This window comes from Mercenaria mercenaria, unplaced genomic scaffold (assembly GCF_021730395.1).
Source record: "Mercenaria mercenaria strain notata unplaced genomic scaffold, MADL_Memer_1 contig_3773, whole genome shotgun sequence".
Lineage (NCBI taxonomy): Eukaryota > Metazoa > Mollusca > Bivalvia > Venerida > Veneridae > Mercenaria > Mercenaria mercenaria.
Window position 1 is genome coordinate 13670 of NW_026461945.1, and position 27208 is coordinate 40877.

Genomic DNA, 27208 nt, shown 5'->3' on the forward strand with positions numbered 1-27208 from the left:
ATATCATTGACATAGATTAAAAATAAAAGGGGACCAAGGATTGAACCTTGGGGAACCCCGCAGGTTACAGGGGCACGATTGGAATGGACACCTGAAACAGCAACTAACTGGTGTCTATCAGAAAGATATGATTGGAACCAGAGAACAGCATCTGAACTAAGGCCAATTGCATTCAGTTTCATTAACAAAATACTATGATTAACTGTATCGAACGCCTTCTGTAAATCCAGCAGAACCATTCCAACCATGTTACCTTTATCCATTTGAAACTTGACAAAATCTGAAAGATGGATAAGACAGGTATCCGTGGAAAATCCACGTCTGAACCCCGACTGAAAACTGTATAAAATTTTTTTCTCATTCAAGTAACCTTCCATTTGATCATAAATGACCCTTTCAAAAATCTTGGAAAGTATACATAAAATAGACACAGGTCGATAGTTACCAACATCGGTTTTATCGTTCTTCTTATAAAGAGGGATAACCCGGGCATTCTTAAGATCATCGGGAACAGAACCATGGATAATTGAAAGATTGATAATATGAGTCAAAGGACTGGCTATAACTGAAGCACTGTCCCTTAAAAACCTACAGGGGATGCCATCTAAACCAGTAGCCTTATTAGCACTGAGTCTGTTAAGATACTTCAGAATCTTGTTTTCAGAAACAATTGAAAATGAAAAACTATTTGGAAAAATACCTTTAGATAAATAAAATTTATTTACAAATGATTTACCATATTTAAAACAACTACTTGGCAGTTTTTCAACTAATTTTGATGCAACGGTTGTATAAAAACTATTGAATTTTTCAGCAACATTTAAAAAATCAAAGCTGACTTCTCCATCAATTTTCAAACCAATGTTGCTAGAAGAACTAACACCTTTCTTAGATGGCAAACCAAGCTGTTTTAAACATTTCCAGAGAGATTTAGAGTCTGATTTATTGCTTTCTACACTCTCTTTGAAATAATTTTTCTTTGCATTATGAATAAGAGTTTGAGTACTATTTCTATGTTGTTTAAAACATTCATAATGTTCAGTTGTTTTATTCTTTTTGTACAAATTAAAAGCTTTGTCTCTAATACTGATTCATGGCTCTGTTCGCTGTTTAATGCGAACTTCCTTTACAGGGGCATGCATGTCCAAAACAGACAGAAAAATGTTTTTGAAATTACACCATGCTTCACTAAATTATCACTAAGTATAACAGATGACCAGTCAGATGAAAGTAATGACTGTTGAAAATCTTCTCTATTATAGTTTTTCTGAGATCTGATTTTAACATTGTTGTGTTTACCAATTGAAGAACGAGTAATTTTCCTGGTACAAAATATCAAAGAATGGTCACTCAAAGATACATCAACAACACCACTATTTGAAATTTTATCTTTGTCTGAAACAAGTATGAGGTCAATTGTTGTAGATGATGATTGTGAGATTCTGGTAGGATCCTTTATTAACTGCTTAAAATTGAAAAGCTCACAAAAAGATGATAAGTTGTTAAGAAGTGAACATTTAATACCACTAACATTTGTGTTAAAATCTCCGAAAATTAAGGTTTCACGTGTAATAAAATCATCACAAGAATGGCACAGTGTTTCCAGGATGTTATAAAAGTTAAGCTGTTTTGGTGGTCTGTAGATGACTCCACAAAGTATGGGTTTGGATTTGGACAGAAGAATATCCACCCAGGTAGCCTCCAGATCCGGGATGGTTAAATCATGACGGGGGTTAAACGCCAGGTCATTCCTTATGTAAGCACAAATGCCACCTCCTCGACCGTCCGGCCTGTCTCTTCTTTGAACATTATAATTAGAAATATGAATTTCAGAGTCTGGCACAGATGTATCAAGCCAAGTTTCAGATATGAATATAGATGCAGGATTGTATTTTCTGGCTAGAATACGAATTTCCTCCAATTTTGGTATCAAACTACGTGTATCTAGATGAATGAAATGCAAACCACGCTTTCGATTAAAGTTAATGCCAGATTTTTCACTATTTTCTCTATGGACGGGAACGGGGCATGGATGAACGTCACCACACAGTAGAAGCCACATTGGGGTAGTTTTCTGACTTTTAGTAATGCAAATGTGTGAAGTTCTTTTAGAAACATCAGTAAATGAATTGACAAAGTTCTGGTAAAACGTATTTTGTCCATATGAAATGGTCAGATCACTCGCTGTTACAAAAAAGTGGGTGGGGTACAGCTCATTCTCAGGTTTTTCAGTAAATATAAAGTTACCAGTTTTTCTTCCAATAACTATGATGAATATAATTGATCTCAGCACGTCCATATTGTGTTCTCCAATATCAAAAAGTTGTAAAATAGAGTTTAAAATCGTTTAAAAATCAATTTTCTATAAAATTTTCTTTTGTTTACAAAAACACGACTTTAGGTATCACACCACCAAATTCCAAGTAGTTTCATCAAGTATCTAAAAAATAAACAAGAAGGAAACCTTGTAACAGACAAGGTGAATCAAATACTACATGACTGGTGAAAAATGTCACACGTACAAGTATAGTATAAGAGGATGTTCAGAGATTACATGGAAAAGTGCTCTAATACCTGTATATATATTTCTGGTCAAATTTTACAAACATCATAAATATTAAAGAACATACTAAATGCAAATACTTAAAAAATTACAGATATCAGAACATGTACATTTACTTATCTATCATTTCTAAGGCAATGCACTACATTAAAGCCCAACATTATTATGACCCTGTCATATGAAACGAAACTAGAAAATGCTTTTGTAAAAAAGCGCATGTCTCCCCCAATGCAAAGTCCTATAGGTAAGAAGTCAATAGGGGTCAGAAGCGAAAGTCAAAGAGACACTGATGGTTGGCTGCAATAGGGATCATCTACTTGGCATGTCCAATCATCCCGCTAAATTTCAACACTCTTGGCCTAGTGGTTCTCAAGTCACTGTTCAGGCTTATGTGACCTTGACCTTTGATCAAGTGACCTCAAAATAAATTGGGGTCATCTGCTCTGCATGTCTAATCATCCTATTAAGTTTCAACATTGTAGGTCAAGTGGTTCTCAAGTTATTTCCAAAAAATGATTTTACATGAACAGGCCACTGTGACCTTGACCTTTCACAGAGTGACCCCAAAATCAATAGGGGTCATCTACTCTGCATGTTCAATCATCCTATGAAGTTTCAACGTTCTTGGTCAAGTGGTTCTCAAGTTATTGATCGGAACTGGTTATCAATGTTCAGGCCCCTGTGACCCTTACCTTTAATGGAGTGACCCCAAAAACAATAGGGGTCATTTACTCTGCATGAACAATCATCCTATGAAGTTTCAACATTCTGGGTCGAGAGGTTCTCAAGTTATTGATCGGAAATGGTTTTCCATGTTCAGGCCCCTGTGGCCTTGACCTTTAACAGAGTGACCCTAAAATCGTTAGGGGTCATCTACTCTGCATGACCAATCATCCTATGAAGTTTCATCATTCTGGGTCAAGTGGTTCTCAAGTTACTGACCGGAAATGGTTTTCAATGTTCAGGCCCCTGTGACCTTGACCTTTCACAGAGTGACCCCAAAATCGATAGGGGTCATCTACTCTGCATGACCAATCATCCTATTAAGTTTCAACATTCTGGGTCAAGTGGTTCTCAAGTTACTGACCGGAAATGGTTTTCAATGTTCAGGCCCCTGTGACCTTGACCTTTAATGGAGTGACCCCAAAATCGATAGGGATCATTTACTTTGCATGTCCAATCATCCTATGAAGTTTCAACATTCTGGGTCAAGTGGTTCTCTAGTTATTGATCGGAAATGGTTTTCCATGTTCAGGCCCCTGTGACCTTGACCTTTGATGTAGTGACCCCAAAATCAATAGGGGTCATCTACTCTTTATGACCAATCATCCTATGAAGTTTCAACATTCTGGGTCAAGTGGTTCTCTAGTTATTGATCGGAAATGGTTTTCAATGTTCAGGCCCCTGTGACCTTGACCTTTGACGGAGTGACCCCAAAATCAATAGGGGTCATCTACTCTTCATGATCAATCATCCTATGAAGTTTCAACATTCTGGGTCAAGTGGTTCTCTAGTTATTGATCGGAAATGGTTTTCAATGTTCAGGCCCCTGTGACCTTGACCTTTGATAGAGTGACCCCAAAATCAATAGGGGTCATCTACTCTTCATGACCAATCATCCTATGAAGTTTCAACATTCTGGGTCAAGTGGTTCTCAAGTTACTGACCGGAAATGGTTTTCAATGTTCGGGCTCCTGTGACCTTGACCTTTAATGGAGTGACCCCAAAATCGATAGGGGTCATCTACTTTGCATGTACAATCATCCTATGAAGTTTCAACATTCTGGGTCAAGTGGTTCTCTAGTTATTGACTGGAAATGGTTTTCCATGTTCGGGCCCCTGTGACCTTGACCTTTGATGGAGTGACCCCAAAATCAATAGGGGTCGTCTACTCCAGCAGCCCTACAACCCTATGAAGTTTGAACATTCTAGGTCAAATGGTTCTCCAGTTATTGCTCGGAAATGAAGTGTGACGTACGGACGGACGGATGGAAGGACGGACGGACGGACAGGGCAAAAACAATATGTCTCCTGGGGGAGACATAATTAATCAATACAACTTGTGACTTAACAGAGGTTCAATGTTTCTCAACATCAATTGCATTTTTACACTTCTTACGAATACATCCAAAACGTTCTGTAATTATCTGATCCATACCAAGGAGCTCTTTAATTTTCAAAACATGATTGAATGCTACTGTCTTCTTACGACTGAATCATGAATCATCAGGATACTATATTTCTGAACCTCCTATACAACTGATATAATGTTGCTTTCTTCACGGCATTGTCCCTTAAACCTTTTGCAGCAAAACAATTATTGTGTCCAAAACAAATTAAAACGATTTGACATATCAACTTAAAATTCCCTTATTTACATTGTATAACAGTTTCATCATTTTTTTGATGATATAAGAGCACTTTTCCCAGTATAGACTGAACACCCTTTGTATATTCTGTCAGATCATATAGATCAGCTGTCAGAACAAATGCAACAATATAAAATGGAAACATTTAAATGATAATTCATTCACATAACACACCATGCTAATAGTTACTTTCAAACACAGAAAATGAACATAGTCTGCAAAAAGTGAATATATCACAGGATGAAATCTTTGTACCTTTAAAACATGATAAACTTTTCTTTTTCTATACTTAATTCAGGTTGAAAAGGGGATGTAAAATTAAGATGCTACTGTGAATAAAAGACACATATTTCACAAGTTTTACACAAGTTTTTTATTAACAGGGCTGTATAAAATACATCACCTCTCATTGAGATAACTTGCATAGACAATCTTCGGGGTTTTGCTGCAACAAAAGTTTTAAGTAACACATACTATAGTTTCATACCATGTCAATAGTCAAAATTATTGTCCAAGGTTCAAATAGTTCTGAATATTGACTGGCAAGCCATTCAATACGTGTTCTATGTTAAGATGACATCAGAAATTAATTGTTTTATTTTGAATTTTGACAAATTAGCCCAGTAAACATGTGTTGAATGTAAGGAGTAATGTAATAATATTAAGTGTTTAACTGTTTAAAACTCACAGCCAGATAAAATGTAATTAAATAAAACACAGGTAACAGAATATAACCATGTAAGTACAGACACAACACACATCACTTAATTAACAACAATGAGGACAGTTTATACTTGCATATAAAATGTAAAAAAATAAAAATTAAACTAAATATGTTCAGAAATAACTAAATTTGTTCATTAACAGTTTGATTTTTTGCACAATTCTATAATAACAGTAACAGATACATTTAGTAAACAATAGAAAGGAGTTTGATTGGCTTATAATACTTTGAAGTTCTTGATCTAATACAGAAAATAATTATTATAACAAAATATATCTGAATTGTGATTCACGTTCAGTGTGAAAAAAACTCTTCTACAAAATATCTGAACATCCCTTTCACTAATTCTATCATCTGTTGCCTTGTTGTCTTATAATAATGGGTTAGTGTAATTGTGGAAAGTACTTTTTTACGTCTTAACCAGTAGTACACTGTTGCAATGATTTGTATACACCAGTTCTCCAGCAAACCCATACAAACATAAAACGTAGTCCAGTAATTTATGAAATGTAAATTCATTTTATCTGAATGTTAATATCTTAAGGTCTGCACAAATATCCTGAGTCTACTAAATCATAAACTAAACACAAAGTCATCAATACAATCAAAATGTATCTTATTTATATATATAAAAATTTATGCTTACACACACTGATGTCACAGATAGCAGAGTAACCAGTACAGTGAACAATGAAGAAACACACACTGCTATACATATATTTCACCTTTTCCTTCCCAAAGTTCTCAAGGTCAATAAGCAGCTTTACAGTGTAATATATACCAAGGCAAAGTTGGTCCAAAATCCCTCAACTAAAAAAGATTTAGTAAAGGATTCAAGAGAAGAGCTCTGCTAATGGAGACCTGGCAACCACTTACTATAAATGAACCATCAGAATGAACAACAAATGAAGCTACAGAAAAAGCTAAGACAATATCATGTTTGATGAGAACAAACTATTTAAAGCATTTTCTGTCCTTTGCACTGACAATTTCTTTCTTTTGCACTGACAATTTCTGTCTTTTGCACTGACAACACCTTTCTGTAGTGGAGAAAAACCTTTGATCTAATTTGAACAAGGTCCAAACAAGAAAACTATAGTTTATTTGAGGTGTAGATATCATCAGAAGCACTTCATGATAAAAAAAATGTTCAAAAGGCTTTCAATATTCCATATATGGATGGTGGTCCATGTGCAGTACTGAGGCAAATGGTATAGAAACATCTAAGAAATGTTCCATACAAGGACGGTACATACCAAATTTGATGAACATCTACAACCTTTAGCATAATGAATCCTTCAAGGTACCTTTCTTATCATGAATTAGCATCTATATTTTTCTGGATCAATTTTGTCTAGAATGAAATTTCAGATTTGACAGAACAGATAAAGATAGGAAAGGACAGTTATACACACCTCCCATATTATATACATTAGTACAATCTCATGGCACATGTACTAGTATTGTATAGCAAAAACCTATTTCTAACAATTATTAGACATCTACCAATGCAGCTGCTGCAGGCTTTCTCCCCTTCATCACCTTTTGACAGGTCTTTCAAAGGCACACCTTCCTCTCTTGTCTGAGCTGTACCTGCAAAAATAGCAAAATGTAAAACAGTTTCAAGTCAATCAAAAACTTCAAGAGACCCAAATTGGCCTAAGTCACTGACCTGAGTAGAACCATGATCTTTAGACCTTGCTTCTCACAAAGTTTCATGAACATCCATTAAGCAACTCATTAAGTTATTTACAGGATTTCTTTAATCTTTTGACCTGGTGGCCCTTAAAAGGATCCAAGCTGAAGAATTTCAACACATTTGAGAGAGGACAATAAAAGGATGCTACTGATCAATTTTAGATAAGATCCATTAATAGCTTTGTGAGGAAAATCATTCACAGGTGTGTTTATTTCTACCTCTGCTAGTCCTTCAAATGGGGCAAAGCTGACCTACCTGAATAAACTTAAGAGAAGACCATAAAAGGATACTACAGAACAAGGTTGGTGAAAATCTATAAAGTGGTTCATTAGAAGAGGTCATTCAAAGTTTTTTTTCCTATCTTTAACTCTGGTGGCATCTAAAAGGGACCAAGCTGAACCATTTGAACCATCTTGAGATAAGACTAAACAAGGATGCTTACAGCCTTTTCAAGCACTCAAAACAAGATTCCACTGGCACTGACACACTCAAACATGACAACAAACTTCACACAAAGGACCCTGACAAAGCCACAGTACTCAATAAGCCATTTCAGTCAGTTTTTACTTCGAAATCTCCTCTCTCTGTGAAATCTTTGGCTGATATGAAGGTTCAGGATATCGCAGATAAAGGTAAAGAGATCCCAGGAAAAGAAACGTACAGCCCACACAAACCTATGCCTGATATTGAAATTTCAACACAAGGTATCGAAAAACTTCTTAGCAACCTTAATCCCCATAAAGCTGCAGGGCCCGACCAAATAAGACCGGTCATACTTAAGAATATTAGCCAAGTGATCTCCCCTATCCTTACAAAACTCTTCCAAAAATCACTGCAGTCCAGTTCTCTGCCAGATATATGGAAAATGGCGAATGTCGCTCCCATTTTTAAGAAAGGCTCTAGGTCAGACCCAGCCAACTATCGCCCAATATCCCTTACCTGTATCTTGTGTAAAACCCTGGAACACATTGTATCCTCTAGCATAACAAAACACTTCACAAAGAACAATATGTTCTATAAATTGCAGCATGGTTTCCGAGAAAAGAGGTCTTGTCAAACACAGTTACTTATGTTAGTAGAAGATATCCTTCAATTCTTGAACCTGAAAAGTCAAGTTGACCTCATACCTTGACTTTTCAAAGGCATTCGATATGGTCAACCATGAAAAACTACTCTACAAGCTGCATTTCTATGGTGTAAGGGGTCATACTCTAAAATGGTTCCTTGATAACAGGTCACAGTCAGTGGTAGTTAACGGGTCCACATCAGGCACCATACCAGTCACCTCAGGTGTTCCCCAGGGTTCGGTCCTCGGGCCTCTCTTATTTCTTATGTATATCAATGATCTACCTGACTTTGTTAAACACTCTAAAGTTCGACTCTTTGCCGATGACACGGCTATCTACCTTTCTCTGACTGTCTCTTCCCATTCAAGCCTACTACAACAAGACTTACAGCAACTGGAATTCTGGGAAACAAAATGGGACATGAAATTCAATCCATCTAAATGCCAAGTATTACAGACCACTAAGCGTAAAACACCTATACCAACACAGTACCTTTTACACAAAACTATCTTACAAACAGTACCATCTGCAAAATACCTTGGCATAACTATATCACACAACCTTACATGGAATGACCACACTGACAACATCACCAAACAAGAGGGTCATGATGACCCTGGATCGCTCACCGGAGTAATATGAGCTACATGTTTCAAATGTCAAACTGATGATTTTTAGAAATTTTTTGGAAGATTTTCCGATGTACAATCAAGTTACCCCTGGGGCAGGGCCAATTTTACCCCGAGGGTCATGATTTGAACAAAGTTTGTAGAAGTCTACTAGGCAATGTTACATATCAAATATCTAAGATCTAGGCCTTCTGGTTTATTTTTCGCAAATTTATGAAGATTTCCCTATGTACAATCAAGTAACCCCTGGGGCTGTGTCAATTTGACCCTGGGGGGTCAAGATTTGAACAACTTTTGTAGAGGTCCACTAGGCAATGCTACAGGTCAAATATCTAAGCTCTAGGCCTTCTAGGTTTTTTTTAGAAAATTTTGAAGATTTTTCTATGTACAATCAAGTAACCCCATGAGGCGGGGTCAGTTTGACCCTGGGGATAATGATTTGAACAAATTTTGTAGAAGTCTACTAGGCAATGCCACATGTCAAATATCTAAGATCTAGGCCTTCTGGTTTATTTTTAGACAATTTTTGAAGATTTTCCTATGTAAAATCAAGTGACCCCTGGGGCGGGGTCAATTTTGACCCGGGGGGGGGGGGGGGGGGGGGGGGGGGGGGTGTGTGTGTCATGATTTGAACAAATTTTGTAGAGGTCCACTAGGCAATGCTACACGTCAAATATCTAAGCTCTAGGCCTTCTGGTTTATTTTTAGACAATTTTTGAAGATTTCCCTATGTAAAATCAAGTGACCCCTGGGGCGGGGTCATGATTTGAACAAATTTTGTAGAGGTCTACTAGGTAATGCTACAGGTCAAATATCTAAGATCTAGGCCTTCTGGTTTATTTTTAGAAAATTTTTGAAGATTTTCCTACGTAAAATCAAGTGACCCCTGGGGCGGGGTCAATTTTGACCCCGGGGGTCATGATTGAACAAATTTTGTAGAGGTCCACTAGGCAATGCTACACGTGAAATATCTAAGCTCTAGGCCTTCAGGTTTATTTTTAGAATTTTTTTGAAAATTTTCCTATGTAAAATCAAGTGACACCTGGGGCGCGGTCAATTTTGACCCCGGGGGTCATGATTTGAACAAATTTTGTAGAGGTCCACTAGGCAATGCTACATGTCAAATATCTAAGCTCTAGGCCTTCTGGTTTATTTTTAGAAAATTTTCCTATGTAAAATCAAGCGACCCCTGGGGCGGGGTCAATTTTGACCCCGGGGTCATGATTTGAACAACTTTAGTAGAGGTCCATTAGGCAATGCTACATGTCAAATATCTACTGTAGGCGTACATTTATTAGTGCGGCAAAAATTTAGCGCAAACGCAATTTTTGGTGAAATATCTAATTAATGCGTGGACGTGAATTAGCGCATTCGCGAGACCGCTAATTTCTAATTTTAGCGTTGTCCGAGATAAGGCTCTCGGAGATTTACGGAGCTTCACAAAGATTTTTGGAAATAAACTAAATAGTCGGGATGTTTTTATGTAATGAGTTTCTGCTGTATTTATACGTCATACTGATTATGAAATCAACTTTTTTTTCACTGTTAGCGGGCTAAAGAAATTATGATTTATTTGAAATTATTTACTTAAGTGTTATACCTATCCATGCTGCCTGGCTGGTCGATGCACACAGAAATGTGAAAAAAGAATCAGTCATGACAGGGTGGCGCCTTACAGGTCTAATGGACGCAATAGAAAAATCCGTTAGCTATAAACTTAACAAGAGGACCATGATGGTCCTGAATCGCTCACCTGTCCCAACATGACCCAGTTTTGAACTGAGTATGACGTCGTTTTTTTTCTATTATTTGACATAGTGACCTAGTTTTTGAGCTCATGTGACCCAGTTTTGAACCTGACCTAGATATCATAAAGATGAACATTCAGACCAACCTTCATACAGATCCCATGAAAAATATGGCCTCCAGAGAGGTCACAAGGTTTTTTCATTATTTGACCTACTGACCTAGTTATTAATGGCACGTGACCCAGTTTCAAACTTGATCTAGATGTCATCAAGTTGAACATTCTGACCAATTTTCATGAAGATCCATTCAAAAGTATGGCCTCTAGAGAGGTCACAAGGTTTTTCTATTTTTAGACCTAATGACCTAGTTTTTGACCGCAGCTGACCCAGTTTCAAACTTGACCTAGATATCATCAAGATGAACATTCAGACCATCTTTCATACAGATCCCATGAAAAATATGGCCTCTAGAGAGGTCACAAGGTTTTTCTATTATTTGACCTACTGACCTAGTTTTTGAAGGCACATGACCCAGTTTCAAACTTGACCTAGATATCATCAAGGTGAACATTCAGACTAATTTTCATGAAGATCTTTGAAAAATATGGCCTCTAGAGAGGTCACAAGGTTTTTCTATTTTTAGACCTACTGACCTAGTTTTTGAACACAGTTGACCCAGTTTCGAACTTGGCCTAGATATCATCAAGATGAACATTCAGACCAACCTTCATACAGATCCCATGAAAAATATGGCCTCTAAAGAGGTCACAAGGTTTTTTTATTATTTGACCTACTGACCTAGTTATTGAAGGCACGTGACCCAGTTTCGAACCTGACCTAGATATCATCAAGGTGAACATTCTGACCAATTTTCATGAAGATCCATTCAAAAGTATGACCTCTAGAGAGGTCACAAGGTTTTTCTATTTTTAGACCTACTGACCTAGTTTTTGACCGCAGCTGACCCAGTTTCAAACTTGACCTAAATATCATCAAGATGAACATTCAGACCAACTTTCATACAGATCCCATGAAAAATATGGCCTCTAGAGAGGTCACAAGGTTTTTCTATTATTTGACCTACTGACCTAGTTTTTGACGGCACGTGACCCAGTTTCGAACTTGACCTAGATATCATCAAGGTAAACATTCTGACCAATTTTCATGAAGATCTTGTGAAAAATATGGCCTCTAGAGAGGTCACAAGGTTTTTCTATTTTTAGACCTGCTGACCTAGTTTTTGACAGCACGTGACCCAGTTTCGAACTTGACCTAGATATCATTAAGATGAACATTCTGACCAACTTTCATCAAGATCCCATGAAAAATGTGACCTCTAGAGAGGTCACAAGCAAAAGTTTACGCACGGACGGACGGACGACGGACGCTGCGCGATCACAAAAGCTCACACTGTCACTTTGTGACATGTGAGCTAAAAACATGTACCAAGTATGACTTTCAGACAGTTTGTCGTGATGATACTTGTATTTTTTTCAATGATACTTTCAACTGTGATGTTGCTTTATGTTTACATACAGTATATAAAGTATAATATTGCCTACGTAACTGTATTGTCTTCTTGTATTTAATTATAATAATTTGCGTGTTTTATATTCTGCATACTAGTTGTAATTGTTGAAATAAAACGAGACTGTCACACATTTTAATCATTGGATCCCCTTTGTCCTACATGCATTGTGTCTTAATACAAACCTTCACACCTTTCCGTAAATGAGCGACTGCAACAATGGACATGCCCGAAGGTGATATGGAAATTGATAACAACTTGATCAAATGAGAAAAAAAACACAAACTACAAGCTTAAATATTTTATTTTGCATGATCATATATTTAAGATAATAATATGAACAATGAACAGGAATATCATATTTGCAAAAGTTCGAAGAAAACATCATCAAATGAAAATGTACATGAAAATTCTTGGACAAATTAATACGCGGACATGAATTAGCGCACGTGCGATAGCGCTAAAAGCGCTGTTATTAGTACACCGCTAAAATAAGTAAGCCTACAGTAAGCTCTAGGGCTTCTGTTTTTTGAGAAGAAGATTTTTTAAGATTTTCCTATGTAAAATCAAGTGACCCCTGGGGCGGGGTCAATTTTGACCCCGGGGTCATGATTTGAACAAACTTGGTAGAGGTCCACAAGACAATGCTTCACACCAAATATCTAAGCTCTAGGCTTCTGGTTTTTGAGAAGAAGATTTTTAAAGTTTTTCCTTTCGGTTGCCATTACAACCAGAGTTCAGTATGGAATTCAATTCTTTGAACAATTTTTAAAGAGGACCATCCATGGAACATCCCTGTGAAGTTTCATCAAATTGGCCTGGTGGTTTAGGAGGAGATGTTGTTTAAAGGAAAAAGTGGACGGACGGACGCCGGACGGTGAGCGATCACAATAGCTCACCCCGAGCACTTTGTGCTCAGGTGAGCTAAAAAGCAAATCAAACATTGGGTTTCCTAAGACGTAACATCAAAGTGCACCCAGAAGGGTTAAAATCACAAGCATACAAAACACTTGTACGGCCCCAGCTGGAGTACAGTTCCACTGTGTGGTCCCCCAACTCTGAAACTCTTATTGATCAGCTTGAATCTGTGCAGCGCAGGGCTGCACGCTGGGCCAAGTGTGATTACAGCCATACATCCAGTGTAGACAACATGCTGACTTCTCTAAATTGGCGACGCCTTGCACTCCGTCGCATTGACCAGCGCCTTGTTATGTTTTATAACATCTTGCATAACCAGGTCGCCATCCCACTACAGGACTACCTAACACCCAACACTAGATCTTCCAGAACCAGAACCACTCATTCCCAGGCATTCGTTCAAGTCTCACCCTCATCCAACTATCATAAATTTTCATTCTACCCTAGAACAGTATATCATTGGAATGCCTTGCCCTCAGATGTTGTCAACTCGTCTGGGCCAGTGTTCAGTCAGGCTGTAAGTCAGATTGAGCACATCTCACCTTAAATACACCTGCCCTATTTTTAACCTGTTTTTAACCATTCTCCTACTTTCTTTTTACTACTACTTTTTTACTCATTTTAACATTCTTGCTAGTTGACGCGCAAAGTCTAGGTCCCCAGCAGGGGTTTGACTACAGTCGAAACTTGGTATGTCGAACTCGCTTACCTCGAAATTCCGCTTAAGTCGAAGAAATTTTCAAGTCCCGTCAAATTTCCTTCTTTACATACGTAATTCAACTCCGGTTACGTCAAAATTTGACTTACCGAGACTCCGGATATGTCGAAAGGGATTTTCAGTCCCGTTAGTAAAATTCAAGTGCATTGTAAACTCGGTAAGTCGAAGTGAGGAAAATATGCGATAACATTTCACACATCTCATTGTGATTGTTGTTGGTTTTTAATACATGACAATGTTTATTGCCTAACCAGAGAGCTGCGATGCCGACATACCAAAGGTGCGGTGATAATCAAAGCGAGATGATGTCATACTTGTTTGCACATGCCATGATTATAATTGTTAGATGTAAACATTAGATTTCTTAATCAGCGGTCATTTGTTTTTGAGACGTTATGAAAATTGCTTTTAATTTAAACTAATGAATTAATTAGTTTGAACAGCTGGGATCTTTGATAAGGGTTAATTAGAGGTAATCGCGATGAGAATCTATCAAAATTAACTTCTTGGCGAAATGTATCATTCGTTCAAAATGTCAGATCGAAATGCTGTCAATCCTTCGCGAGAGAAACGTGGTACAAAAAGGAACTTTGCTAAAAAGCATTTGAGGTTAGTATTATTTTCATTAGTGCCGACAGCGTATACACAGCATAATGGAAACAGTGTTTATTTTTCATTAAAACTTCTCATAATTAAACTAACTTTTATCATCATTTCGTCCATACGTCCCTTCTCATAACTCGAATTTCGGTTATCTCGAAATAAAAAGCACGGTCCCTTGAAATTCGAGATACCGAGTTTCGACTGTATATGGAAGATAGAGATAGATAGAATAAGTTTGGGGAAGATGCATCCACTGGTTCATATGAAGGCATTTAAATTTCTTTTCTACATTTAGCTCTGGTGGCAAGCAAAACTACTTGAACAAACTTGAGAAAGAGAGGATTATACAGTGTTGTCTTTTTTTTCAGGCCAGTTTGGCCCAAATCTCAATGACAAATGGTTTGTTTTCTTCCCAATTCCAAAGCTAAAATTCCCAAAGTTAAAGAATTCCTTTTCTACTTTCTGAGAGATATGAATTAGCATTTGCCCAATTGCCATTTTTAAGCCAGTTGAGTGTTAAAACATTTGATTTTCCGATAATCTTATTTTTACAACTATCTGTACACGACCAATTTAATGAACCAATTTATATGACGACCAATCAGCATATATGGTTTAGTTACTGCACAAAAAATTAGAATATTGAAGCCCACAGGGCAATAATGTCAAACCCATTATTTGTTAACACACTGCTTGAATAACTCAAACATTTCAGCCAATTAAAACAAGTTTCATTTCAATATCTTTACCAGGTTGAGATAGGTCAAAATACACCTAAAAATATGATGTAACATGCATGTTGTACCACAGTAAGATGGCCTCGGTTTTTCCCTACAGTCAATAATGAAGAAGTTACAAAACAAGAGCTGTCGGAGGACAGCAACACTCAACTATTCAACAGCCTTGTCGCTTGAATGAATACGAGTCTAAAAAGGGGCATAATTTAGTAAAAAAGTAAAATAGGGTTATGGAACCTGCATAGTGCTTATCAGCTAAAGACAGTGGACAAGTGTGTGAAGTTTCAATCCATTTCCATTAGTGGGTACTGAGATACCAGCTTACATATAAGAATTTAACCCAAAACTCCTAAGTTGAAAAAGGGGCATAATTTTGTAAAATGCGAAGTTGAGTTATTGACCCTTTGCACTGCATATCATATCATGACAGTGAACTAGTGCGTGAAGTTTCAATCCTTTCCCATTAGTGGATACTGAGATACCAGCATACATACAAAAACTTAACCAAAAATTTCTATGTTAAATAAGTGTGTGAAGTTTCAATCCATTCCCACAAGTGGTTACTGAGATACCAGCTTACATACAAAACCTTAACCAAACATTTCTAAGTCAAAAAAGGGGCATAATTTTGTAAAAAAGCAAAATAGAGTTATGGAACCTGTGCAATGTAAGTCAGTTTATCACAGTGAATAAGTGTGTGAAGTTTCAATCCATTCCCACAGGTGGTTGCTGAGATACCAGCTTACATACAAAAACTTAACCAAAAATTTCTAAGTCAAAAAAGGGGCATAATTTTGTAAAAAAAGCAAAATAAAGTTAAGGAACCTGTGCAATGTAAGTCAGTTTATCACAGTGAATAAGTGTGTGAAGTTTCAATCCATTCCCACAGGTGGTTGCTGAGATACCAGCTTACATACAAAAACTTAACCAAATCGGGACGCGGACGCCGACGCATGGGCGAGTCCAATAGCTCTACTATTCTATGAATAGTCGAGCTAAAAAGTAATTTATAGAAACAACAAAGGGAAATAAATCTATACAAGAGGGCCATGATGGCCCTATATCGCTCACCTGTTATCATTGCACTAGAGGACAAGAAGGTCCTCAGAAAAAATATCTAAGTCCAAAGGACAGGAAAAACAAAGGGAAGAAATTTAACCAAAAAGAAAAAAAAATTCTTACAAAGTACAGATATGTCAAAATACACCTAAAAATTGGAGGAACCATCCATGTTGTACCACAGAAAAGTGGTCTTGGTTTTTCCCTACGGCCAATAATAAAAAAGTTACTAAAAATAAGCTATTTATAGTAACGTAAAAGGGAAGTAATTAAAAAAAATTTATTGTAAGTGAACAAAAGAAGGATCTGCCAAATAAATCTGTTGACATAAATGAAATTTCAGATCAGTATCTTCATTAGTTACGGAGATATACCCATTTTAATTTGAAATAAAGGGAGGTAATTTGACATAAAATCAGTCCATAGTTATCTACCCTGATTGGCTCAGTCCAACTAATGACAATAATGAAATTTCAAATAAGTCCTATGAGTACTTACTGATAAAAATCCATTCTGATTACAATCAGGGGAGGTAATCAGATATAAAATAACTCTGGAACCTACGATTGGATCTGATTTGATATGGAATCAAAGATTTATTGTTGTTGAAGATATTTTGCAAGTTTGTATCAAATAAAACCATAAATGAAGTTTCTATATGGCTGCAAAAGCCAAAATAGCCAATTTTGAACCTTTAAGGGGCCATAACTCTGGAACCCATGATGGAATCTGACCAGTTCAAGAAAGGAACCAAGATCTTGTGGTAATACAAGTTGTGTGCAAGTTTGGTTAAAATCAAATCATAAATGAAGCTGCTATTATGCAGATAAGGTCAAAATAGCTAATTTTGGCCCTTTCAGGGGCCATAACTCTGGAACCCATTAAGGGATCTGGCCGGTTTAAAAAAGGAACCGAGATCTTATGGTGACACAAGTTTTGTGCAAGTTTGATTAAATTCAAATCATAAATGAAGCTGCTATTGTGCAGACAAGGCCAAAATAGCTAATTCTGGCCCTTTCAGGGGCCATAACTCTGGAACCCATAATGGGATCTGGCTAGTTTAAGAAAGGAACCGAGATCTTATGGTGATACAAGTTGTGTGCAAGTTTGGTTAAAATAAATCATAAATGAAACCACTATCGTGCAGACAAGAAATTGTTGACGCACGGACGGACTGACGACGGACGAAGGGTGATCACAAAAGCTGACCTTGTCACTATGTGACAGGTGAGCTAAAAAACTAGAATGTGTCTGTAGGACACAGGGTGTGCCCCCCCACTGGTACATTTGTCACAAATAAGGGGAAATCATTCAATGCCAAGTGTCCAAGGTCACATTATGATAAAGACTCAAGCAAGGTTTCATGAATTTATATTAAATACTTTTTGAGTGAGGCACATAATTAGGTGAAAATGTGCATTTTTTTACTATTTCAGGGGCCATAACTCTGCAAAATAGGGGGCGGACCTAGATGAAAAATAGAAGGTGCACAAGTTCATATCATGATAAAGATTCATGCAAGGTTTCATCAATTTATATCAAATACTTTCTGAGCTAGGCGTGTCACAAGGTGAAAATGTGCATTTTTGACTATTTCAGGGGCCATAACTCTAGAAATAGGGGGCGGACCCAGATGAAAAATAGGAAGTGCGCAAGTTCATATCATGATAAAGACTCATGCAAGTTTTCATTAATTTATATCAAATACTTTTTGAGCTAGGCGTGTCACGAACTTCAGACGGACGCTAAGACGCATGGACGGACGCACGGACAAGAGCAAATCTATATGCCCCCCACCACTCATGTGGGGGGCACAAAAATTGTAAGTCAAATAAAAGAAAAGATTGATCAATGCATGTCAAAGTTACGGCCTAAGAACTTATCAACTTGACCCCTAAGTGTGACCTTGACCTTTGAGATAGAGGTCTGGGAGTGCATGTGACACTCCTCATTGAGGCAAACATTTATGCCAAATAAAAACAAGAGGACCAAATGGTCCTAGGTCGCTCACCTGAGAACAGCTAGAATAATCTTCCTGAAAATGACTGTTAATTCTTTTGGGGCAATTTTTCAAGAAAGAAACAGAAAGGGGGCATTGTGGCTGCTGCATCCTTTACCTTAAACCTACTGATCTGAAAAGTAACAGGAGTTATCTACTCCATTTGGACCGCAAGTTTGAAGGGTGTAGGTTAACAGCTTCTCAATAAATACTATGGGAACTTTTTTCAATGTTGAGGCCTAAGTGACTTTGACGTAATAGACATGGAAAGCCATCCCTATTGTATACATAAGGTTTTTCACAAGGTACTTCTTTGATCTGACCGGCTGACCTACTTTTTGACTCAACATGACCCATATTTGAACCCGACCTAGATTTCATCAAAACAATTGGCAGGATCAAATTTCGTGAATATCCAGTCTAAAGTGCAGCCCCTATTGCATACACAAGGTTATTCCTTGATTTGACCAGGTGACCTAGTTTTTGACCCAACATAACCCATAAATAAACTTGACCTAAGTTTCATCGAAGCAAATATTTTCATCAAATTTCATGAACATACTGCCTAAAATGTAGCCCATATTGTATTCACAAAGTTTTTCCTTGATTTTACTGGGTGACCTAATTCCTGACCCCAGATGACGCCTATTTGAAGTCGACCTAGAATTCATCAAGACAAACATTCTGATCAAAAAAGAGTCTCAATCTATTTTATGACAGATAAAACAAACATTTCTAAAGTTGGTACAGGCAAGAACTATGGTGCACATTTTACAGAAACATTGGAAAAGAAATGCAAATACTTTATAAAACAGCAAAGACTGGGACAGACTTGTCACTTCAAGTTGTGATTAAAAGCAGTAGCTTTGAGACAAAAAGGCTTTCAACTATTATGAAAAGTTATTTTTGATGTTCCTAATTATGAAAGAAGCACAACATATAAATTGCATAGGAAATATCACTTAATTTCTGTATAGATATTTTAGAATCTAAATATTCATAAAAAATTAATTCTAGTATCTCTGCAGGGTCTACTAAGGGAGTTATGCAGTTTATAAAATGGATTTATTAAAGAAGACTTACCTGAGTAGAAGGAATACTGAAGTTTGATCCAGTTTTTATCAACTATAAACTTCCTTGTGGGATCACTCATCCTCCCAATGTCCTACCCATGTACTTAAAATTTTCTGTATTCATGTAGTAGATCCTTGTGACAAATTTGGTTTAGTTTACAAGCATAATTCTTCTAGTTAGCTGTTGTTGTGATAACCTATATTGTATCTCTGTGTGATCCCAAAGGAAGTTTACAGTTAACAAAATCCGGATCAAACTTCAACATTCCTTCTTGTTTAATATATCGGATATGTACCTGTATTTCTTTGTCTAATACGGTAGCAACAGCGAATTATCCCTACTAGAACTAAAATAACAGCAATCAAAGTGGCCACAATTATTGCAATTTTCCACCCAGCAAATCCCTCAGTCTCTGTACGTTGGTGTTCGGCATGCTCACTGGAGTCTACAAAAGGTAAAAAAGCTTGACACAACTCAAAATGGAATAAATTTCAAAATACAAATATCTTCACCTACAAAAACAGTTACAACTAGAGCTATCACTTAAGGTGATGAATGTTACATGTAACCCCCCTACCCCCGCATGCACTGACACAGTACATTGCAATTTGACGCACACAAGATTGCATAATTATGTGGACTGTATGTATATAGACTGTATGTATACAGTATAGTAACAAAAAACAAAGTCCCATAACTCTGCAGAACCTTTTCCTGAAAGAACCTAACATGCACCATGCACAACTAGACTGGTACTAGATTGGTACTGGTCACTTGTGTGAAGTTTCATTATATTGTGTGCAAGGGTTCACGAGATTAGGCGTGCACAAGATTGCATATGCAGACTATGTATATAGTATAGTAACAAAAAACAAAGTCCCGTAACTCTGCATTTTTTTGCTGAAAGCACCTAACATGGTAATTAGAACAATTTCAAATGTCCCAATTTTTGCTCCTGTTTTATTCTATATAGAATTAAATGGTTACAGCAAACACACTTATAGGGAATTATCAATTAGAAAGAACACATTAGTATGTGCCAAAATACTCTGATATATCACCAGATATATTGAACAAGGCAGTCTGAAAGACAGCTAAATCCCCCGCCACTGCTATGGATAGTGAAAGGGTAAAACCTTTGATTTTAACTGTGACCTTGACCTTGAACTGACATGGCTGACTCATGAATTCTGCACAACGTCTTGATGAGGTGATCATTTGACCAAAGTTTCATGAAAATCCTTCAAGGGGTTTAGGAGATACAGAGCTAAAACCTTTGACCTTTAGTTGTGACCTTGACCTTGAGTTGACATGGCTGACTCATGAGTTCTTGATGAGGTGATCATCTGACCCAAGTTTGATGAAAATCCTTCAAGGAGATACAGAGTGGACACCAAATGGAAGGCTCAAACTTTCGACCCTTAGTTGTGACCTTGACCTTGAGCTGGCATGGTTGACTCATAATTTCTGCACATCGTTCTGATGAGGTAATCATTTGACCCAAGTTTTATAAAATTCCTTCAAGGGGTTTAGGAGATATAGAGCGGACACGAAATGGAAGGCTCAAACCTTTGACCTTCAGTTGTGACCTTGACCTTGAGCCGACATGGCTGACTCATAAGTTCTGCACATCGCCTTGATGAGGTGATCGTTTGACCCAAGTTTGATGAAAATCCTTCAAGGGGTTTAGGAGATATAGAGCGGACACAAAATGGAAGGTTCAAACCTTTGACCCTAAGTTGTGACCTTGACCTTGAGCCGGCATGACTGACTCATGGGTTATCGTCTTGATGAGGTGATCATTTGACCCAAGTTTTATAAAATTCCTTCAAGGGGTTTAAGAGATATAGAGCGGACACAAAATGGAAGGCTCAAACCTTTGACCTTGAGCTGTGACCTTGACCTTGAGCCGGCATGGCTGACTCATAAGTTCTGCACATCGTCTTGATGAGGTGATCATTTGACCCAAGTTTTATAAAATTCCTTCAAGGGGTTTAAGAGATATAGAGCGGACACAAAATGGAAGGCTCAAACCTTTGACCTTGAGTTGTGACCTTGACCTTGAGCCGGCATGGCTGACTCATGGGTTCTGCACATCGTCTTGATGAGGTGATCATTTGACCCAAGTTTTATAAAATTCCTTCAAGGGGTTTAAGAGATATAGAGCGGACACAAAATGGAAGGCTCAAACCTTTGACCTTGAGTTGTGACCTTGACCTTGAGCCGGCATGGCTGACTCATGGGTTCTGCACATCGTCTTGATGAGGTGATCATTTGACCCAAGTTTTATAAAATTCCTTCAAGGGGTTTAGGAGATATAGAGCGGACACAAAATGGCAGGCTCAAACCTTTGACCTTAAGTTGTGACATTGACCTTGAACCGACAAGGCTGACTCATGGATTCTGCACATTGTCTTGGTGAGGTGATCATTTGACCCAAGTTTCATGAAAATCCTTCAAGGGGTTTAGGAGATATGGACCGGACACGATTTTGTTACAACGGAAGGACGGAAAGATGGAAGGACGGACGGAAGGACGGATGCAGACCATTCCTATAATCCCTCCGCCACGGGGGGGGGGATTAACAACAACTAGATGTGTGTCAATAGGACTTAATGAATACTTTTAACTAAGTCAAGGACCATAACCCAAATCTGGCTAAATGAAATTCCAAACAGAACACCAGGTACACAACTTCACATGATACATAACAATCCTCTAACCTTTTATGACTTTTATGCCCTTAATGCATATTTTTGACTAAGTCAAGGGTCATAACTGGTCTTGCAGAGTGAAAGCCAAAGCAAAAGTCAAATGCACAAATTTTTATACTGAATAATGGTATCATGACTCTAAGCCAAACATTGTTTTAAGATATATGCAACACAAAATTCTAGCATTTAATGTGTATTTTTCAAACTGAACACCAGGTGCACAACTTCACATGCTATAAAACAATCCCCTAATGTTTTATGACTCTAAGTCAAATATTTTTTGAGACACATATGATACATGTATGCCCTTTATGCATATTTTTGCTCAAATCAAGGGTAACTAGAGATGCTTTTGAGAAAAGCGCATGTCTCCCACAACTGCCTAATCATCTAAATAGTAAGTCAGTCTTTATACTGTTTACTTAATTCACATGTGCATGCGCTTTCTTGACACCAAAAGGACGCCTATACTACTAGTAGTATAGGCGCCGGTTTGAGGGCAAAGCTGCGCAAGAAATCTGAGTGTTTTTTGGTAATTCAAGGGCCATAACTCTGAAGTGCCTAGCCCGATTTGGCTAGTTATTGAACTTGGCCGAGCAGTTATTGGCAGACACATTTTGTTGAAGTTTGGTGAAGATCGGATGAGAAACGTTCGACTTAGAGTGCGGACAAGCTTTGTGACAGACAGACAGACACAGACTGGAGTAAATCAATATGTCTCCCACACCACTGTGTGGTGGGAGACATAATTACTAGTCTGACTGAAAGAAATCCCCAAAAAAATCCCAGAAGCACAACTTCACATGCTGAATAATATTCCTATTATGTTTCATGACCAGGGTTGGCAAAAAGCCGGGAAATATTCGTATTTCCCGGGATGGCGGGAAATACTGGGGAATACTCTTCAGGCCTTACATTCGTTGTAAATTTGACCCAAAAATTTTATCATACTAACTTCAGACAAGATTACACTCCTTTCAAATAGTCCAATTATACACTCCAAAATACAGGGGAGGTGTTACTGCTAATTGGTGGATTATTGACAGATTCTATAATGATACAGAATATACAGTATAGCCCCAAGCACTATATTTAACTATCCTATTGCACATGTTTGTTGCAAATAAAGTAACAATACTTTGCTGTAAAATAATTCCCACCACTGTGATTTCACAGAACAGTGAAGAAATTCATCAGTCAAACCTCTGAGCATTTATTCACTTTCTCAAAATACATGTAATTGCTTTTTATTTTTCAAAAGTACTTCATTCCGCTTTTCATCCTGTGACAGTTAGCATTAATATGAAGCCCAAAGATCCTGTGTAGAATTTTTATGATATCATAGAATCTGATGATGGTTCAAAACAAAAAGCAAAGTGTAAAGACTGTGGATGTATTGTCAGTGCAAAGAGTGACAGATTAAGGACTCATAGAACTAAATGTGTCAAAGTGCTTCCAAAGCCGGATATTGATATTGACCATGTTAAGTTATCTGAGTGTGAACCATCATCAAGTACACCATCTAAGAAACGATCTTTCTTCGAGCCAGCAGTGTGGTGGCGTGCTGTGGAACGATCACAAACTGTGTGTCTGGAACTTTGTGAACTAGCAAAAAAACTTCTGGTTATGCCAGCTAGCTCTGGTGGCATTGAGAGAGTGTTTTCTAATTTTGCTGTCAATCAAACAAAACTTAGAAATAGACTTGGAGTGAAAAAAGCAGCAAAACTTGTGTTTTGCTTCCGCATGTTAAGGTCCAAAGAGGAATTGGACTGGTGATGAAGGAACTTTCATGGTCACCAGGGGTCCGACAGTGGAATATAATATGATTTTTGCCATAGTGTATGTGTGCATGCAAATGCTAGTTATTTAACAGATATTTTGTGGGTTTTTTTGTCAAAATAAACTGTTTTTTGCTGAAAATTTGAGTATTTCCCAGTATTTCCCACTTTTGCAATTTTTAGGAGTATTTCCCGGTATGGGAATTACCGCACCGGTAAATACCATGCCAACCCTGTTCATGACCCTAGGTCAAATATGTTTTAAGATGCATGCAACACAGACTTTTATGCCCTTTTATGCATATTTTTTAATAAGTCAATGGCCATAACTCTGGTCTAACTGAGTGAAATCTAAAACAAAACCTCAAGTGCACAACTTCACATGCAGACTAATATTCCTACTAAAACTAGAGATGCTTTTGAGAAAAGCGCATGTCTCCCACAACTGCCCCTATGAAAAATGTCTAGTGTCTCTAGATGGCTTAGATGAGTGGATCCAATTAGATGGTCTGGACGAGTGGATCCAATCAGTAATTCAAGGGCCATAAATCAAACAAGAGGGCCATGATGGCCCTATATCGCTCACCTGTTATCATTGCACTTGAGGACAAGAAGGTCCTCAGAAAAAAATATCTAAGTCCAAAGGACAGGAACAACAAAGGAAAGAAATTTAACCAAAAAGAAAAAAAAAAATTCTTACAAGGTACAGATATGTCAAAATACACCTAAAAATTGGAGGTACCATCCATGTTGTACCACAGAAAAGTGGTCTCGGTTTTTCCCTACGGCCAATAATAAAAAAGTTACTAAAAATAAGCTATTTATAGTAACGTAAAAGGGAAGTAATTAAAAAGAAAATTATTGTAAGTGATCAAAAGAAGGATCTGCCAAATAAATCTGTTGACATAAATGAAATTTCAGATCAGTATCTTCATTAGTTACAGAGATATACCGATTTTAATTTGAAATAAAGGGAGGTAATTTGACATAAAATCAGTCCATAGTTATCTACCCTGATAGGCTCAGTCCAACTAATGACAATAATGAAATTTCAAATAAGTCCTATAAGTATTTACTGATATAAATCCATTTTGACTACAATAAGGGGAGGTAATCAGATATAAAATAACTCTGGAACCTACGATTGGATCTGATTTGTCATGGAATCCAAGATTTATTGTTGTTGAAGATATTTTGCAAGTTTGTATCAAACTAGAGCTATCACTAAAGGTGATGAATGTACCCCCCGCATGCACTGACACAGTACATTGCAATTTGACGCACACAAGATTGCATAATTATGTGGACTGTATGTATATAGACTGTATGTATACAGTATAGTAACAAAAAACAAAGTCCCATAACTATGCAGAATATTTATCTAAAAGAATGTAACATGCACCATGCACAACAAGGGTTGGTACTGATCACTTGTGTGAAGTTTCATTAAATTGTGTGCAAGGGTTTGGTAGATTAGGCACGCACAAGATTGCATCTGCAGACTGTATGTACATAGTATGTTAACAAGAAACAAAGTCCCATAACTCTGCAATTTTTGTCGCTAAAAGAACCTAACATGCCCCATGCACAACTACTGTTGTTACTGATCACTTGTGTGAAGTTTCATTAAATTGTGTCAAGAGGATGAGGAGAGATGGTGCGCACAAGATTGTGTCTATGTATATAGTATAGTAACAAAAAAACAAAGTCCCATAACTCTGCAAATTTTTTTCTGAAAGAACCTAACATGCCCCATGCACAACTACTGTTGTTACTGATCACTTGTGTGAAGTTTCATTAATCTGTGTCAAGGGGATGAGGAGAGATGGTGCGCACAAGATTGTGTCTATGTATATATAGTATAATAACAAAAAAACAAAGTCCCATAACTCTGCAATTTTTTTTTCTAAAAGAACCTAACATGCCCCATGCACAACTACTGTTGGTACTGATCACTTGTGTGAAGTTTCATTAAACTGTGTCAAGGGGATGAGGAGAGATGGTGCGCACAAGATTGTGTCTATGTATATAGTATAGTAACAAAAAAACAAAGTCCCATAACTCTGCAAATTTTTTTTCTAAAAGAACCTAACATGCCCCATGCACAACTACTGTTGGTACTGATCACTTGTGTGAAGTTTCATTAAATTCTGTCAAGGAGATAAGGAGAGATGGTGCGCACAAGATTGCGTCTATGGACAGACGGACAGACGGCCAGACAGACAGACAACCTGAAACCAGTATACCCCCCCTTACAACTTTGTTGTCGGGGGGTACAATAAAACCATAAATGAAGTCTCTATGGCTGCAAAAGCCAAAATAGCCAATTTTGGACCTTTAAGGAGCCATAACTCTGGAACCCATAAAGGAATCTGGCCAGTTCAAGAAAGGAACCAAGATCTTGTGGTGATACAAGTTGTGTGCAAGTTTGGTTAAAATCAAATCATAAATGAAGTTGTTATTGTGCAGACAAGGTCAAAATAGCTAATTTTGGCCCTTTCAGGGGCCATAACTCTGGAACCCATAACGGGATCTGGCCGGTTCAACAAAGGAACTGAGATCTTATGGCAACACAAGTTTTGTGCAAGTCTGATTAAATTCAAATCATAAATGAAGCTGCTATTGTGCAGACAAGGTCAAAATAGCTAATTCTGGCCCTTTCAGGGGCCATAACTCCAGAACCCATAATGGAATCTGGCCAGTTCAAGAAAGGAACCAAGATCTTATGGTGATACAAGTTGTGTGCCAGTTTGGTAAAAATCAAATCATAAATAAAGCTGCTATTGTGCAGACAAGGTCAAAATATCTGATTTTGGCCCTTTCAGGGGCCATAACTCTGGAACCCATAACGGGATCTGGCCAGTTCAAGAAAGGAACCGAGATCTTATGGTAATACAAGTTGTGTGCAAGTTTGGTTAAAATAAAATCATAAATGAAACCACTATCGTGCAGACAAGAAATTGTTGACGGACGGACGGACGGACTGACGACGGACGAAGGGTGATCACAAAAGCTCACCTTGTCACTATGTGACAGATGAGCTAAAAAGCCTGGGCGGATTTTGCTAGTTATCGAACTTGGCTAAGGTCTTATGGCCAAACACATTTTGTTCAAGTTTGGTGAAGTTTGGATGAGAAATGTTCGACTTAGAGAGTGGAGAAGAGTAAAAAGGCAGATTTTTCAGTAATTCAAGGGCCGTAACTCCAAAATACTTTGACCGATTTGGCTAGTTATCAAACTTGGCCAAGATTTCATGGTCAAACACATTTTGTTCAAGTTTG

At 37.5% G+C, this 27208-nt stretch overlaps 1 protein-coding gene across 1 annotated transcript in view; it reads right to left on the reverse strand.

Moving 5' to 3' along the window:
• Positions 1 to 716: 716 nt before the first annotated feature.
• LOC123559608 (uncharacterized) overlaps positions 717 to 27208 on the reverse strand; it is a 43028-nt gene continuing 16536 nt past the window's right edge. Inside the window, exons 4-5 of the mRNA XM_053534527.1 lie at positions 19731 to 19880; positions 717 to 7249 (exon numbers count right to left, since the gene is read on the reverse strand). Coding sequence (XP_053390502.1) covers positions 7089 to 7249; positions 19731 to 19880 — 311 coding nt within the window. The 3' untranslated portion in view covers positions 717 to 7088. The remainder of the gene's footprint in view (positions 7250 to 19730; positions 19881 to 27208) is intronic.